General features: G+C 38.8%; 1 protein-coding gene across 3 annotated transcripts in view; it reads left to right on the forward strand.

The window, feature by feature from the left end:
* The first annotated feature begins 209 nt into the window (after positions 1-209).
* The window catches only part of lars2 (leucyl-tRNA synthetase 2, mitochondrial), a 64,718-nt gene continuing 46,008 nt past the window's right edge, over positions 210-18,919 (forward strand). The window contains exons 1-3 of one of the 3 annotated variants that reach the window (XM_047361692.1): positions 210-390; positions 14,095-14,134; positions 14,248-14,485. In XM_047361692.1, the coding sequence (XP_047217648.1) occupies positions 14,252-14,485 (234 nt within the window). In that variant the 5' untranslated portion in view covers positions 210-390; positions 14,095-14,134; positions 14,248-14,251. Of the gene's footprint in view, positions 391-5,330; positions 5,477-14,094; positions 14,135-14,247; positions 14,486-18,919 lie in introns of those variants that run through there. The other 2 variants (XM_047361690.1, XM_047361691.1) reach the window with 2 other exon arrangements.

Here is an 18,919-nt window from a genome sequence, read left to right on the forward strand (position 1 = left end):
CAAAACTGTGCTCTTACCCTGCTAATTGAACCTTCACACTCTGCTCTTACTGGTGCAATGTGCAATCAATGAAGACTGGCTACCAGGCTGGTCCAATTTAGCCATGAAACCTCCCACACTAAAATGACAGGTGTTTCAGTTTCATTGTCCAACCCCTGTATGTATGTATGTTGTGATGTTTGCCTTTCTCGTTCCAGGCAGGTGATGAGGAGCAGTCGAACATTGGTGGGTGGACAGTCAGGTGATTGAAGAGAGGATGGTGATAAAAAGCCAGATAGCTGTTAAAAGGGTGGCAACCGGAGCAGCGGAGGCGAGGAAGGAGAAGGATAGGTTTCCTCCAAACAGACACTAGGAAGAAGAAAGTGGACCACTAGGACTCAGACATCAAAGGTAGGATCTGGCTTCTGTCAGGAAAGACAAGGGAGGTAGGTGTCAGAGCTTTGAGGAGCAAAGGACACTACAAGATGAGAGCCTGATTATCACTCATGTGAACAAAACAATCTAGCATCTGCCACAGAGAACCAGCTCCTTTTTAAGCTCCTCCTGATGAGGCTTGATGAGCGGCAGCCGTGGAGCCTACACCTGCTGGTCAACCCTGGAAGGAGAGGGGGAGGAGAGACACATACACTAACTTGTACACAGCTCTATGGATATGACATTTTCTTTTAAAACACCTAATAAAATGCAATGAAATGCCAAGCAATATACTGGCTTTTTTTTTTTTTTCTCAGCAGAGTACTCAAATTTAAACAAAAGAAGATGTCAGTTTTATGGGATAGTAGGTTCTGTCCATTATTACCAAGCAAGATTCATTCTGGGGGTTTATTTGCTGTTAGACAACAATGCTAACCACCTCAAAATATTTCATGGTGCAAGAAATGGTTTGCTTTTGAAAATGACCCAAAGTACAGTTCTGTGCCAAAGTTTCAAGCTACTCTTAAGTCTAATGCTTGTTTTGTAATTGAACCCACATGGAGACGGAACCACAGGTAGATAGGTAAAAATATTTAATCATAACAAAAGGCAAACTTACAGAACCGAAAAAGAGGAACAGGACACAAATACAAGAGGGAACAGGATGACATGGAACAGAAAATCATGTAGTACAATGGAAAGACACAGTAGTGAGTAAAGAGAACCAGAGAGCTTAAATGCTGAGTGAAGTGTGAAAAAAGCCATAGAGTGCAGATAAGAGCAATCAGGTGATAATGTAGAACAGCTGAGGCAGAAGAAAGGCAGAGGAGCTGAGGGAGGAAGACTTAAGAACACAGAGAAGCAAAGAAACCCCAGGGAAAAATCTGACTGAAATCTAATAGGAATAAATCTACAAAAGTACAAAAAACACAAGAATGAACTAAAGAAATATTACACAAAGGAATTAAATAAATGGCAACAAAAAGAGAATATAAACAATAGGGAAATGATAAAAGAGAGACTCAAGGGAAACCTAAAACCCCTAACACCTAGAAATCATACCATTATTGTCTTTATATTTTGCTTCCATGGAGCAGGACTTTCTGGTAATATTTGAAGTTTGTGGCTCTCCAGGCTTTTAGTAATTCTTTGGACTTTGACTACTTTTTCCTTCCTTTTTTCTTTACCCAACAACAACGCTATGTTCTGTAGCTCATGCACTTGTATAAGTTGAAGGTCATAGAAGATGTGCAAGGGTTAAAAATATCTGTCTACAGCAGATGAACGGTTTTGTCCTCCAAGAAAAAGAAAAAGGTGAGCACAGATCTGGGCACAGACCTGAGAGATTCATCATTCTTTAGTTGTTCATCTACCGAGTATCATCATCAGTAATATCCATTAGAATAGCTCTTTGAACATCACTTTGCTAAATGCAATTTTTTTGTCTGCTAAACTGTATGATGTTTAGTATTTTTATAGATTCAACTAAACAAATCATGTCCTTGTAACAGGTTGCTGATGAAAAAGATTCCGTTTAAAATTTGGATCTTTGTTATCCTGACTGTGTGACACAACCTGGCTCATCTTTTGAGTTTAGCAGCCATAATATTTCTCCCTTACATTGCATTAAGAAGTAAAGGAACATGCCTACAGATAAAGACTGGACAGTTTTGTATGTGACTCTGGTTTAAATAATCAGAACTGGTAATTAAAAGTTTACTTCTGCACTTTCACAAAGCTTTACATGCACAGGATATATAGTAACATACTTCTGACTTCAGGGGGATCCTATTTGATTTTTTTTCCCCACTTGAAACTTGAAAATTTAAATAGTGTGCACCACTAATAAGTCAAAGTTAAAATGTTAAAAAATGTGTTAAAATTTGTAAAAATATTAAAAAACACAACATTCAAAAAACTTTTAAGAAGCCTAGAAAGACTTGCCAAAAAGGGTTAAAATGACATGAAAAAGACGTCTTGCATCATGTCTGGGATTATTTTCTTAATAAAACTGCTAAATGAATATTCAGTCTGAAATGTTTTTTTTTAAAGATATGCATTAAGCTGAATAAAACAGCAAAATGAATGTCCTTTAAAAATGATGGTCCTATATGGTTTCAGTTGATAGAAGCATTGCATTGTTAGTATAGCATTGCAGAAGTGAGTATGAAATGAATCTCTGTATCTGCTGATTTGGGGTTATAAGTTGGGGGATAGCATCTCCTTGGTGTCAGAAACCCATTTCCCTCTCATTTCTCCTCTGCACCCATGTCCTGTTGTGCCTCAGGCGAAGACATCTTTTCGCTCTGATATACGAGGGCAAGTCGGAGCAAAGCACCAGGTTTAGCTTGCTGACGTCAGGCAAAGGAACTTTTCTTCTCACTTGCTGTATATTGTCCCTCTTCTTCTCTCTTGCACTGTCTGATTTAACAGTTACTTTTTGTTTGTCAGATCAAAGCTAACATGACCACAGGGAGGGATTTTAGAAGAAACAGGCTTATGAGAAGCTTGCTCCTTATCATTTTCCTCCTTGCTCTCCTCTGCTTTGTGATGAACATTAGAACATCAGACAAAATTCATTTTATGCTGGAGATTTCCTGAAAGATATTCCCTACTGCTCCAAAGCATCATATATAATATTAAGAGTTTGTACATTTAGAGTGCCTCTCGTAAATTTATTGTTTTTATCACCACATGTTATAAAAGTAAATACAAAAAGCAGTTTTCAAATGAAGATTGATGGCCTTATGTGAAACAGTAATCGCCCCCCCTGAGCCTAATAACTGGCTATTCCACCCTTGGTAGCAACACTTGTCATCAAGCTTTTGAATTAACTGGCAATGAGTATTTTAATATTGCTGTGGAGAATCTTTGTTGCAGCCTTCTTTGCAGAATTGTTGGAGAGTTTTTGAGTATGAAAGACCCATTTAAGGTCAGGCTACAGTGTTTCAGTTGGGAGTCCAGACTTTAACTATGCTGCTCAAAAACGTTTGTTATTTGTTATTTTTGACCTATTCAAAGGTGAATTTTCTGGAGTGCTTTGGATCTGCCACATAACCCAAGTGCACTTGAGCTTGACATTCTCAGGGTTTTCTGCTTAAGTGCAGAATTCATGATTCCATAAATCATACCACCGCAATGTTTGATTCTAGGTATGATATTTTTCGAAAATGCTGTTAGTGTTATTCCAAAGGTAATATGATGCACACCTTTCAGAAAATCCCACTTTTGTCCGGCCAGTCCACAGAATATTTTATAATAAGTCTTGGGGATCATCAAGATTTTTGGAGAGAATTTTCCAGACTGATTGGTGACTTTGTTTCTCATATTTTAGCCTACTTTATGTTGACAGACAGATTGTACTTAAATGTTTTTTTTTATTCTACAGGTCAGACAGTGATCAGGTCTGGATATAGTAAGTTTTAAAAGTAAGTTTTTAAAAAGTAGTGGTGATTTCTGATGATCTGAAACAAATAAATTTAACAAAAATGCAAAACAGAAGATATTTGCAATGGGTCAAAACATTTTCCACAGCACTCTATATTTATGACAATTGTTGAAATTCAGGTATTCAAGGGGGGCTTGGCAACTTTTGTCATGTTAAGATAACTGATCGTCACTTCAGTAACTATTTTTAGTTAATCACTTCAGTTGGAGTAAGGAGTATAACTCTTTTACACTTGGAAAGACAAGCAAAGCATTCACTCTTAGACAAATGTTGCATCATTATATCTCAAAAACTCTAAATGTACCTTAATTTGAAAACACTTAAGCAAACATCAACCAACTTGTAACACTTGACACTGCACTCATTAGTTTGTTAGTTTGAGCTTTGATTCTTGTTCTGTTTTTATTCTTTTCTCTGTGTTTAGTTTCTCTGTTTCCTGAGCTCCCCTGATGAGCTCTGATCACCTTTCTCAAGCAAAGAAAAAAACCCAAAAAAGAACAACAGAAGAAAAGAATGTTATGATGTTTTCATTCCTTAAATCAAATTCTTTAGCAAGTTTTTACTCGTTCAAAAATAAAATGACTGTTAGGGTTTTATGCTTTCTGAAATGTTTTGAAAAAAGAAAAGGTACAACAATTGATAAAAATCTTCATTAATATTCTAATGTTTGAGCACTGTGTAAATAAATGGAAAATTCTTGAGATGAGGGTAGAACCAACTATGAAGAAAGCTGCAACACTTCAAATAGTTTCAAATTAAAACTGATCAATAAAGTAATTACTAAGAAGGACTTTCTGAGCAAAACTTTGTTTTCAGGCTTAGTTGTGTCTGAGATAAAGGTAGTCAGCAGGACAAACATCACAGGAACACTACAAAAAGATGGATTGTTCACACTTTTAATTAAAACCTCTTTAAATCTGATACCGCATTAGGAAAAAAAAAAAAAAAAAAAGATACAGAGCTTAGAGCACAATTAGAATGTCAGAAAACACCTGCAGACAGCTGCAAAAAAAAAAAAAGAAAAAAAAAAAAGAAAAGGAATCAAAAGGAGAGGGAAAGAAGTGAATAAAACAACAATTAAATTAACTCGCCATACTGTGTCTATTTCAATCCTGATCCCTGGACACTGTCTTCTGCTCTTGCACCACTGTGATACATGCAAATAGCCAATAATGTTTTTTTTTAGTGAAATGTCTTCTGCCAAAATGAAACAAACTGCGACCAAAACATTTTTTATTTCACTGAACGCGTTTTTTAAAAAAAAAAAAAAAAAAAAAGATGACAAACAATAATTTCCAGCGATTTCTTGGTTACTGAAAGGTAATTAAAGAAACTTTGACTCATTGAAATGAACAAATCTGGATGTCACAAATGTGCTAAAATCACACTGAGTTCAGGAGAAAGTAAATAAAACTACATAAGCAGTTGTCCACGCTCCCTGTGTCAATAAAGATTATTGAAATCCAAGATGGCGGCGCCCATGGTGCAGTCGTGATGCAGAAAACTGGCCATTTATGTAGGTTTTAAATGAGAAATGTGAAGTTTGGGACAGCGATGACTGGTTTGGTATTTGTTTTACTATAACGCGGAAACAGAGGACTCTGAGATACGACAGTAAGTGCTCTTATCCGTATATTTTGTAATCACTTTTCACCTCCACGTTCTCCGTTTGTTTTACATTGAAAGCAGATGACAGAATGAAAAAAAAACAAAACACATTTCTGTTAAGTTAGAAGAAATACGGATGGACCGGGTTATCCTTGCTTAGGTGATAAAAGAGGAACACCTGCTTGGCAGTGTGGAGAAATACGAAGAACATGTTTGATAATGATAAACGTGACGAGACTGTAACAGAAAAAAAGGTTTAAAATGCTCAATATCACACATTTTGTGATTAGTGGCAAACATGTTCCTTCTATGTAAAAATGTTTATATGACTGACAAGAACCTGAGGTACAGAACAGCCCAGATAAACCCGGAGTATTGGGTGTATGATCATAAATGATAATGTGCAGTCTGACCATGATTCAATTTGAGTGCCCCACCAGCAGGAACAAGTCCTCTCAGATACTTGAGAAGACTTGTTCTCAAACTGTAAGAAACCAGTTTGAAAAGTGCAACAGGGAACTGTGTCCTACCATTTTCCTACTACTTTACTTTTGAAATGTTTTATGTTTTAGTTAATTTTACTGTCCTTTTATTGGGTCTACATGACAAAGGTCACACAGTGTTGGTAGCCCTGATTTTTTTTAGTTAGTTCTAGATTAGTCTATAGTTAAATCGCTAAACCTTTAGCAGAAAACCTCATCCAACTACTCTTCCTTTTGGAACCAAATGTCAAGTTTTCATTCTCAGACTTTAGTTAGAAATCCCAAACTTTGACTTTATAGATAATTTCTCATGTTTTAAGCTAAGCCAATAAGGTTTGTAAAGCATGTTGAGAACAGAAAGCAAAAGCCAAAGGAATGAATAAAGAAAGCAATAAAATATATTACTAATAAATTAGCATAAAGCACAGGTACTAGCATGAGTAAGAATACACAACATAGTCAGGGAAAACAATAGGATCTAAATAAAATAAACCTCTCAGTCTGGATCAAAAGCCATAACAAAAATGTGTCGTAAGGGCAGGCAGGAAAAAAAAAGCCATTGAGAAGGTCAGGTTATTGTTTATAAGCAATGGATTTCATAATGCTGTGGTTATCCAAGCACTGTTGGGACAAAAAGACAAACAATGATTGAGGTTTATTAAAGCAATCGTGCAAAATAAGAACAAAGTTTAAATTTTTCACAATTTTCTATTACACATAAATTAGCTACGCTATGAAGCCCCCTCCCCCAACCACACCCTAATGTTTTAGTTTCGGCATGACCTCCTTGGATCAGTTTGTTTTACTATACGTTTTTAAGATACAGTACAGACAAAAAGTTTGGACTCACCTTCTCATTCAAAGAGTTGTCCTTATTTTCATGACTATGAATATCGTAGCTTCACAATGAAGCCATCAAAACTATGAATTAACACATGTGGAATTATATACTGAACAAAAAAGTGTGAAACAACTGAAAATATGTCTTATATTCTAGGTTCTTCAAAGTAGCCACCTTTTGCTTTGATTACTGCTCCGCACACTCTTGACATTCTGTTGATGAGCTTCAACAAGTAGTCACCTGAAATGGTTTTCATTTCACAGGTGTGCCCTGTCATGTTTAATAAGTGAGATTTCAAGCCTTATAAATGGGGTTGGGACCATCAGTTGTGTTGTGCAGGAGGTGGATACAATACACAGCTGATAGTCCTACTGAATAGACTGTTAGAATTTGTATTATGGCAAGAATAAAGCAGCTTAGTATAGAAAAACGAGTGGCCATCATTACTTTAAGAAATGAAGGTCAGTCAGTCCGAACAATTGGGAAAACTTTGAAAGTGTCCCCAAGTGCAGTCTTAAAAACCATCAAGCGCTACAAAGAAACTGGCTCACATGAGGACCGCCCCAGAAAAGCAAGACCAAGAGTCACCTCTGCTGCGGACGATAAGTTAATCCGAGTCACCGGCCTCAGAAATCGCAGGTTAACAGCAGCTCAGATTAGAGAACAGGTCAATGCCACACAGAGTTCTAGCAGCAGACACATCTCTAGAACAACTGTTCAGAGGAGACTGTGTGAATCAGGCCTGGGTGCTGGGCGCCTCCTAGGACAGAGCTGGCCTTCCTTATTAGTTGATCTAATTGCTTCCTCTCAGCTGTAGCTAAGCTGCTGCTCCAACTCATAACCCCATAGACGACAGCTGATGCCACCACAGACTCAAAAAAGGTCTGTAGGAGCGCCCCCTGGATTACAAAAGATCTCAGTCTCCTTTGCAGGTAGAGTCTGCTCTGACACTCAGGTGTTATTCAGGTGGACCCTCAAGTACTTATAAGAGTCCACTATCTCAATATCAGTTTCCTGAATGTTCTGTATTAGTGTGGTAGGTCTGCATCTGTGGAAATCCACCACCAGCTCCTTGGTTTTCACCATGTTCATCAGGAGGTGGTTCCGCTGGCACCAGTCCCCAAAATCTTGTGTCCACTGTCTGTATTCTGTAGTGAGGTAAACTGCAGCAGGGTCATCAAAAAGTTGCACATGAAGGATTTAAGTAAGATTATTTTCATGCTTAGTCTCATACAAAAAAGAAGCAACATGTTTCTAGTCAAATAATAAAGTTCCTATTTTACTGACATTTGATTAAATAACCCTAAAAGCAAATTCTTTCCACTTTGCTTTGAGTATGTTTGTGATTTTTACGCCGTGATGTTTGGAATATGATTTAAGACAAATCAAATACAGATATATTCTAAAATTATTAAAGTATTAAGAAGTAAGTACATTCATGGCATTTATTGTTCCGTATATTTGGAAGAGTTCAAAATCTGTCATGGATTGTTATGTACATGTGGTCTTTGACATGTACTGATTATTGTTTGCATGAATTTGATAGATATAAAAAAAACACAATTTACATAAAATCTGTGCTCTTTAAGTGAATGAAAGATTTTATCGAGGAATAAATAAAAACAAAATTATGCTGGCAGCTGACAGGGATCAATTTCCATTATTTTATGATCGAAGTGTCTCTGATAAAACGTCGCCTCTGTATCCTCATGCTGGGTGGGGGTTGTTTGGAGAAGTTTTCAGTCCCTCTTCTCAGGAGACTCCCGAATGGATGTGCCCAGTCACCATAGAAACATCATCTCCATCTCTCGCTCCAGCCCACTCACTCAGAGATGCGCCGGGGCTCGAGTGCTCGGCTCTCCCAGCTGCAGTTCGAGGCTGCAGCGCTGTTTGCTGTGATGCTGAGCTAATACTCCAGAGAGTTTCAGTGGGAGGAGAAAAAAAAAAACATTCCCACAAGCAGGTGTTTGGAGGGTACTTTTTATGCTCATCTGGGTAAAAAAACTGAGTTAACCTCAGGAGAGCTGTCTTCCCTTCAGGCTGGTTGGATTCCATTTATATAACATGAAGGCTTCTGCATCTGAGTAAAAGAAACATTTGGCTTGTTAAAGTCTGGAAATAGTGTTGCTAAAAGATGGTGTATCGCTGTTTTTAAACGAAAGAGGCTGCTTTTATTGTTAATACATAGTCCCAGAACAGAATCTGCTTTTTCTCCCCAGTCAACTATAACCAGTCATAATTCTTGTTTATTTACCTAATTTACATCTTTATCTCAGCCTGTTGTCAGGGAGTGCTGATCGTCATTTCCTCTGCTCCGCACCTCTAAAGGTCTCGCCGTCTGAGATTCAGACGCGGTCTCTGCTGTGAGATTATTCTCTCCACAGGTCAGGTTAGCAGCACTTCTCAAGTTCAGTGGAGGAGGAGGAGTAGTGTACGGATATCACAGTTTGTCTCAGAAACCTTGGTTTTTTGTTCGTATCAGCAACTTTTCAGACTTGCCGTTGATTTTTTGACCTACATGTTATCATGTAAAATGTTAACCTACCGTTAATCTGAAAAACGCCATGTGACCTAAAAAAATGAGACCAAAATAACAAATTTAACTTTTTTCCACCTTTCCATATATACAGTTCAACTGGAAAACAAAGCCTCTAGGGGAAAAGTTGCAATAATATGTTTGCACAAGTACAGAATCCTTAAACTAATACTTTTTTGCAGCATTTTGATTCAGTTTAAGCATCCAGTCTTCTTTTGTAGGAGTCTAATCAGCATGCCACTGGCAAACGTTTTCTGAAACCATCAGACTTTGAGGAGATCTCCTGTCCACAACCATCCTCAGGTCACTTCACAGGCTTTCTGTCTGATTTAGTTCTGAATTCTGGTTCGGAAAGTCCAGAACCTTTGTTTTCTTCTGTTGAAGCCAGTCTTTTGTTGATTGAACAAAATCCTTTTTCAACCTCAGCTTGATGGTTTCGGGTGAAACCTGAATGACGCTTGAACTGTTCATAATTTCATCCAACCTGACAAAAAGCCTAGTTTCAGGTGAAGAAAAAATAACCCCATAGCATAATGCTACAGCTGCCGTGTTTTACTGTGGATTTGGTTTTTTTCTGGTGATGTTCAGTGTTGTTTTTGTTTCAGTTAGTGTCTGTTTTTGTCCAAATGATTTCAGGAGGTTTTAGCTAGGTCCAGCTGATTTCTTTAGAAAAAGATTAAATCCATTCCAGCTTTATTTGGAAAGCACTTTAAAAGGAATGTCAAATGAAGTGCTGTGCAGCAAAGATAGGAATAACATTAAACACCTGCTAAAAACACTAGAAGGCATATAACAGGAAAAATTATACATTATTCCTGTTATATGCCTTCTAGTGTTCTAGTATACATATTTAGAGCAGAAAAGACAAAAGCATTATAACAATCAGTGGCAAAAGATAATCAGCAGGTTTTAATAAGAGAAAAGGCGTTTGTCTTGCAACCTGGCTCCTTAGTCCATATTCTCTAAGGAATTTGTTGTCACATGAAGACCATAACCTCTGCTTGTCAAAACTCCTTGTAGTTTCTTCAGTGTTTCCCTCACCTCAACATCTTCCCTGACCAGTTTCTTTCTTGTCAGTTTTAGAGACTTCACTGTTGTTTCATATTTGCCCTGAGTACTGAAGACTGTCTTTTCTGCACCATGCTACATATAAATATAAAACAGGTTAAGGTTTTGTTTCTCTGACTCATACATTTGCAACGTGAGGTCCTGTTGATCTTTTGTAAACTTTCCCCAAATTATGGCTTTAGCTGAATGATACAAATGTCTGAAAACGCATAAAATAGGACATCTGAACTTAATTTCAGATTATGCAGATGAAGCCAGATTAAGGGGAGATGTGTGAGCAAGAAAACTGAAAGCTTAAATTGAATAAACAGCTGCTTTGACAAATGGTTACCTTAAGGGTGTGCATAGTTATGTAACCGGGTTATTGCAGCACTTTTATTTTTTCTAAATTTTCCTCCAAATTGATTTCTTTGGTTTAGTTAAATTGTCGACTTCAGAAAACACAGTGGGCCAACACCAGCAGGAAACATGGCTCCCCAAATCATCAGTGACTGTGGAAAGCTTACACTAGACTTTAAACAACGTAGATTCTGTGCCCCTCCACTCTTGCTTGATTTTCAAAAGAACTGCAAACTTTACTTTCATCTGAAAAGAAGACTTTGGACCACTGAGCTAGAGTCCAGGCTCTGGTTCAGGAGTAGCTTGATCCGAGGAATTTGGTATTTTTAGCCCATGATAAGCTTAGCTCATGATGCACTGACTCCAGCCTCAGTCCACTTCTTTTGAAGCTCCCCCAAATTCTTGAATGGATTTTGTTTGAAAATTCCCTTCAGGGCTGGTGCAACTTTTCCTCCCACACTTTTTCCTTCCACTCAACTTTCTGAGTATGCTTGGATACAGCACTCAACCAGCTTCTTTAGCATTTACCTTTTCCCCTTCTGGACATATGTCAAACCTGCGGACCCAGGCTGAGTTTTCAATATTGATCTTTTTCTCTATATTCTGATCTTCTAAGATGCTGAATTTTGGGTCTTCATTATGTGTAAGCCTTAATCATCACAATTATTTCACTTTATGTGACATAAATCTATATAATATGAGTTTCACTTTTTAAAATTGGCAACATGAAGTATGAAATATAACCCATGTATTCAAATGTTTGAGCTCTACCTGTATGTATACTTTTTTGGATCAAATATAAATGTTGCTTTCAGTTGAATGAACTTTAAAACTGTCACTCAGTCCTCTGAGCAGGCAGGCAGTTTATGAAGAACAGCCTGTCCAGGGCGCCGCAGTGACGCAGAGCCATAATTGCATCTCGGCGAATAAACCTCTCATTTCACATAAAAAAAATAAAAAATCCCATGCTGTTGTGTGAGTGACATGGTGTGAAAACCATCAACTGTTACACAACAACAGCAGCAGTGAAAAAACAATCCTGTGGAGGGCTGAGGAGTAGAGCTGTCAATCTTCTCAAAGCAAGAGGAAACCTATCAGCTGCTCCTCAATCTTGTAGATTTCAATGATATGGAAACACATCTGATTTAGGATGGAGGAATTTCTGATTTCTATGCCATGCAGTTATGTTTGTGTAGTTTGACATTTTTGTCATGATACTTCAACTTTTCCTCCTTTTTATAGTAAATGACCATAGATGTAAAAATCAGGCTTTTACTTTTCTTTCCAGCACCTATAACATATACCAAGTTATTTGTGTAAACTTGTACCATGAATTGGCAATAAAAAAGGGGCTGCAGGTTTTTTGATAGAATAGTATTTTTGAATTCATCAGACAAACTAATCCTGCTCTCTGTAGAAATATCCGTTACAGATTCATAATGACGTTTAATATGTCAACGATAAAATGAATGTGGTAAACTTAGAGCTCTGGAACATTTTAGTTGTTTTTTAGCTCTTTACATTAAAAGTGTGTATTTAATCAGTTTATTCATATGTGTATATATACAGTACAGACCAAACGTTTGGAAACACCTTCTCATTCAAAGAGTTTTCTTTATTTTCATGACTATGAATATTGTAGCTTCACACTGAAGGCATCAAAACTATGAATTAACACATGTGGAATTATATACTGAACAAAAACGTGTGAAACAACTGAAAATATGTCTTATATTCTAGGTTCTTCAAAGTAGCCACCTTTTGCTTTGATTACTGCTCCGCACACTCTTGGCATTCTGTTGATGAGCTTCAAGAGGTAGTGGTGTGCCCTGTCAGGTTTAATAAGTGGGATTTCAAGCCTTATAAATGGGGTTGGGGCCATCAGTTGTGTTGTGCAGGAGGTGGATACAATACACAGCTGATAGTCCTACTGAATAGACTGTTAGAATTTGTATTATGGCAAGAATAAAGCAGCTTAGTATAGAAAAACGAGTGGCCATCATTAGTTTAAGAATTGAAGGTCAGTCAGTCCGAACAATTGGGAAAACTTTGAAAGTGTCCCCAAGTGCAGTCGCAAAAACCATCAAGCGCTACAAAGAAACTGGCTCACATGAGGAGCACCCCAGGAAAGGAAGACCAAGAGTCACCTCTGCTGCGGACGATAAGTTAATCCGAGTCACCGGCCTCAGAAATTGCACGTTAACAGCAGCTCAGATTAGAGAACAGGTCAATGCCACACAGAGTTCTAGCAGCAGACACATCTCTAGAACAACTGTTAAGAGGAGACTGTGTGAATCAGGCCTTCATGGTAAAATAGCTGCTAGGAAACCACTGCTGAGGACAGGCAACAAGCAGAAGAGACTTGTTTGGGCTAAAGAACTCAAGGAATGGACATTAGAGCAGTGGAAATCTGTGCTTTGGTCTGATGAGTCCAAGTTTGAGATCTTTGGTTCCAACCACCGTGTCTTTGTGCGGCGCAGAAGAGGTGAACGGATGGACTCTACATGCCTGGTTCCCACCGTGAAGCATGGAGGAGGAGGTGTGATGGTGTGGGGGTGCTTTGCTGGTGACACTGTTGGTAATTTATTAAAAATTGAAGGCATACTGAACCAGCATGGCTACCGCAGCATCTTGCAGCGGCATGCTATTCCATCCGGTTTGCGTTTAGTTGGACCATCATTTATTTTTCAACAGGACAATGACTCCAAACACACCTTCAGGCTGTGTAAGGGCTATTTGACCACGAAGGAGAGTGATGGGGTGCTGCGCCAGATGACCTGGCCTCCACAGTCACCGGACCTGAACCCAATCAAGATGGTTTGGGGTGAGCTGGACCGCAGAGTGAAGGCAAAAGGGCCAACAAGTGCTAAGCATCTCTGGAAACTCTGGCTACTTTGAAGAACCTAGAATATAAGACATATTTTCAGTTGTTTCACACTTTTTAGTTCAGTATATAATTCCACATGTGTTAATTCATAGTTTTGATGCCTTCAATGTGAAGCTACAATATTCAGAGTCATGAAAATAAAGAAAACTCTTTCAATGAGAAGATGTGTCACTTTTGGTCTGTACTGTATATGTATGTATGTATGTATATGTGTATGTATATATATATATATATATATATATATACACACACAAACATAAATTTTTATTAACGTTTGATACATTGTCAGTTTATGAAAAAAAATATTTTTTTATTTTGATTAGTCTGAGTCAATAATAGGTTTACTTCAGTAATTACCTTAAACCTTCTAAAGTTTAATTAATGTAAACTTGAACATTTTAGAACTATACACCCTTTGTGTTTTCTTTAGCAAATACAAAATTTTCACTTATTTTTGTTTTTATCTTTCAGTTTTGCACCTGTTCTGAGCGTGACTCCTGCATATAAGTAGGTGAGCCAACACTCTTATAGAAGGATCAGGATTTACAGACATGCCAACACTCACATGTCTGCTAGCTGACTTCTTCTTCTCTTTCTTGCCTTTCCTGATTTTTCTGGAGACAGGATAATGCAGGCGTCCATAAGTAGGCTGGCTTCTGTTCCCCTGTGTGCTGTCCAGCCTTGTGGAAGCAGGACTGCTCTGTTGAGCGCTGCACTCCGCTTCCTGCCCCCCAGTATCCGCACCCTGTTCAGTGAGACGGGAGTTTGGGAAAAAGACTATCGAACCGAGACCAGACACAGAGTAGAAGAATGGTGGCACCCGCGGATTATGGAGCAGTGGCAGAAGGATGCACTGAATGCAGTGTGTATATTTAAATAATACTTTGTTTGTATTTGTATCTGATTTTTTTTTTTTTTTCACAATCTGTCACTTTATAACCACAAACATTGTTAGTACTTTGTCAGTGTTGTATGTGACCGACCATCACAAATAAGTGAATATTTTTTAGGTTGAAGGAAAACTGCATTTCACACTTCCCAAGTAAAAATCTAAAAAGTCTGGCATGCTTTTGTATTCAGCCCCCTATACTGTGATAACTCCAAAAAAAGTGCAAATACAATTGTCTAAACGGTTTAGTAATCTCAGCATAAATCCAGCTGTTCTGTGAAGGCATCAAGGCATTAATCAAAGAAGTAGGCAAGAGGCCCATGGTGGCTGTGGAGGATCTGCAGAGATTCACAGCTTTATTGACAGAACAGCTATTAGTCGTGCAATTCACAAATGTGACTTTTGTGGAACAGTAACGGTACGAATTATTGCCATTGTTGAAAGAAAGCCATAAATAGTCCCATTACAATTTGCCACAACCCATGTAGGAAACGGTAAACATCTGGAAGATGCTGAGAGCAAAATACGGGTTTTTGGCTTGCATGCAAAACATTCATGTAAGGGAGAAAACTAACACCTCTTATTTCCATGCTGAAATATGGTAGTGAAAACATCATGTTGTGGGGATGCTTTTTTTCTACAGCGACAGGGAAGCTGGTCAGAGCTAAATGCAGGGCAATCTAACCATAAAGCCAGAGTGGCACTGGAACGGTTTAAAGCAGATTCATTTGTTAGAATGGCCCAGTCAAAGTCCAGACCTAAATTCAATTCAGATTTGTGACAACACTTCAAAATTGTTGTTCAGTCTCTCCATCCAATCTGACTGAGTTTCAGCTATTTTCCTGTGAAGAATGGGCAAATATTTCATTCTCCAGATGTGCAAAGCTAGTAGAGTTATTTACAATTGTAGTTGTAGCAAAATGTGCTTTTGCTACAACTGCAGTCTTGACTCAGAGGGGTTGAAGACAAATGCAGGTGCTGCTTTTCAGAAGCCATGTATCATTTTCTGTCTACATCAAAATAATTGTGCTTTGTGTTGGTCTGTCACATTAAATCCCAATACAACACAATGAAGACTGCCGCTGTTACATGACAAAATGTTAAGAGGCATTGATACTTCTGCAACACAATCCACATATTCTATTTTCTAAAACATGAGCAATAAACACATTTCCAGACCTTAAGATTAGGTCTTTAGAACGTTTTGTGGCGTCTAATACAAATAAATTCTGAAATTTTATTTATTTAATTTGCCACATGAAACAAATATACCTACACTGCTCAAAAAAATAAAGGGAACACTTAATTGATTGACAATCAATTTCACATGTTTCAACATGCTATTGTGCAAATGGAATAGACAACAGGGGGAAATCTTTGGTGATAAGCAAGACACACTCAATAAAGGAGTGGTTCTGCAGGTGGGGACCACAGACCATTTCTCAGTACCTATACTTTCTGGCAGATGTTTTGGTCACTTTTGAATGTTGGTGGTGCTTTCACACTCGTGGTAGCATGAGACGGACTCTACAACCCACACAAGTGGCTCAGGTAGTGAAGCTCATCCAGGATGGCACATCAATGCGAGCTGTGGCAAGAAGGTTTGCTGTGTCTGTCAGCGTAGTGTCCAGAGCCTGGAGGCTCTACCAGGAGACAGGCCAGTACACCAGGAGACGTGGAGGAGGCCGTAGGAGGGCAACAACCCAGCAGCAGGACCGCTACCTCCACCTTTGTGCAAGGAGGAACAGGAGGAGCACTGCCAGAGCCCTGCAAAATGACCTCCAGCAGGCCACAAATGTGCATGTGTCTGCACAAACGGTTAGAAACCGACTCCATGAGGATGGTATGAGGGCCCGACGTCCACAAATGGGGGTTGTGCTCACAGCCCAACACCGTGCAGGACGCTTGGCATTTGCCAGAGAACACCAGGATTGGCAAATTTGCCACTGGAGCCCTGTGCTCTTCACAGATGAAAGCAGGTTCACACTGAGCACATGTGACAGACGTGACAGAGTCTGGAGACACCGTGGAGAGAGATCTGCTGCCTGCAAAATCTGTCAGCATGACTGGTTTGGCAGTGGGTCAGTAATGATGTGGGGTGGCATTTCTTTGGAGGGCCTCCATGTGCTCGCCAGAGGTAGCCTGACTGCCATTAGGTACCGAGATGAGATCCTCAGACCCCTTGTGAGACCATATGCTGGTGCGGTTGGCCCTGGGTTCCTCCTAATGCAGGACAATGCTAGACCTCATGTGGCTGGAGTGTGTCAGCAGTTCCTGCAAGATGAAGACATTGAAGCTATGGACTGGCCCGCCCGTTCCCCAGACCTGAATCCGATTGAGCACATCTGGGACATCATGTCTCGCTCCATCCACCAACGTCACGTTGCATCACAGACTGTCCAGGAGTTGGCAGATGCTTTAGTCCAGTTCTGGGAGGAGATCCCTCAGGGACCATCCGTCTCATCAGGAGCATGCCCAGGCGTTGTAGGGAGGTCATACAGACACCTGGAGGCCACACACAATACTGAACCTCATTTAGACTTGTGTTAAGGACATTACATCAACGTTGGATCAGCCTGTAGTGTGTTTTTCCACTTTAATTTTGTGTGTGACTCCAAATCCAGGCCTCCATTGGTTAATAAATTTGATTTCCATTGATGATTTTTGTGTGATTTTGTTGTCAGCACATTCAACTTTGTACAGAACAAAGTATTTAATGAGAATATTTCATTCATTCAGATCCAGGATGTGTTATTTGAGTGTTCCCTTTATTTTTTTGAGCAGTGTATATCCTGTTAAGAGATGGATCATCAACTGTTTGGGTAAAATTACTGATAATGAATATCAGTGTACGGAATAAGTTCCTTTGGAAAAAGTGACTTGCAGCCCTGGCCTGAGAAGCATTTAAACACTTGGTTTGGTTAAACACTTGAATTGAAGCACTTTTAAAAAAAGGATTTATACTTAAATAACTTTGAGGTCTTATTTCTCAAAAAGCTGCTCTGAGACTGCAAGAAATGTTTCCTCTGGCTCTGTGGACTGAAACGTTTCTTTTAAAATGACACAGTCTTTATTTCTGCAGCCCTTTTCTGTCAGGAGACACTTGTGCTTTGGGCCTGCTTTGGGCCTAACTTCTGCGAAGTTACCCACAGATCCTGTAAACTTTGTTTTGACAGTGTGCTCTAGAGACACGTTTTCTAGAAACCAAATGCAGAATGAGTTGAAAGTCATTTGAAGTCAAACCAGAGGTCGGCTTTTCCAACCTGTCCTTTCCTGCAGACTTTTGCACATATTCCAGTCCAGACGTAAATCTATGTTAAATGTAGTGGCTTTTAAATGAATGCAAAAAGAACAGTTTAACCCCATTACTTAGCCTTTTTAAAGGCATCACCTTTCAGCAATAGACACTGTTTCAGAAGATTAAAGATTGAGTAAACAGTTCTGGATTTTGAAAAGATTTATTTGTTAATTTTCTTCTTGTTGAGCCTCTCCACATTTGCACCTGTAAGCACTCCCGATGCTTAACAGTGAACACACCCCTGTTAAAACCCCTGTCTTTTTTGTGTGGTGAAAAGATTAAACCATGATAAATAATTTTTCCACCCCCAGTAATACAATACATCATGCTTGTTTCAACTAAAAACAGACAACGGGTAGGGGGTGCTAAAAATAAAACTGGTGCATTGACATGGTTGCATACACCTGCAGACCCCTAACCTAAGAGTTTAAGTACCTTTTTCAGTTCACCATTCAGTCTCCTTGAGTTCAAACTGCCTTGGATTATAGTATTTCTGATTCGCCTGTCCTTGTAGATTTTCTCGACATTTGCTTATTTCCATCCGTTAGCTAAAGCCACAGTTTGCAGGGAAGTCACAGATAATCTAAATCATCTTGTACAAAGGTGTTAGTCAGGATAAGGGTACAAATAAATTTACAACATTATATTTTTACCAAGACCCAGTGAGGAGAAGAATCCAAAAGTAGAGAATAAAAGTTACAGCACTGAAAACTGGACATTTTTCCTAAACTAATGAAAACTCAAAACAAAAGCTGGTCAGGGAGGCTGCTAAGATTGTGACAGCAACACTGCAGGAATTTGTGGTTGTTCCTACTTCATGTGATTACAATTTCCAGTATTCATAAGGACAAGGCTTGCAGGATACAATAATTTTCTACCTTAGGAAATGTCCAGGCCTGGCTCAGATCTACCACAACTGAAACCAAACTTCAATTCCAAATTGTACATTTGGCATAAAACAGGACTGCCAAAAAGAACACCATTCCCACAATGAAGCAAAGTGGTGCTGGGGTCATGCTGTGGGTTTAGTTTTCAAATGGAGCATTTTTTTATTTTTATTTTTTAAAGTATATGAAATATTCAAAAATTGCGTTTCCTGCAATTTTAAC

Source organism: Girardinichthys multiradiatus, chromosome 3 (assembly GCF_021462225.1).
Source record: "Girardinichthys multiradiatus isolate DD_20200921_A chromosome 3, DD_fGirMul_XY1, whole genome shotgun sequence".
Classification (NCBI taxonomy): Eukaryota; Metazoa; Chordata; class Actinopteri; order Cyprinodontiformes; family Goodeidae; genus Girardinichthys; species Girardinichthys multiradiatus.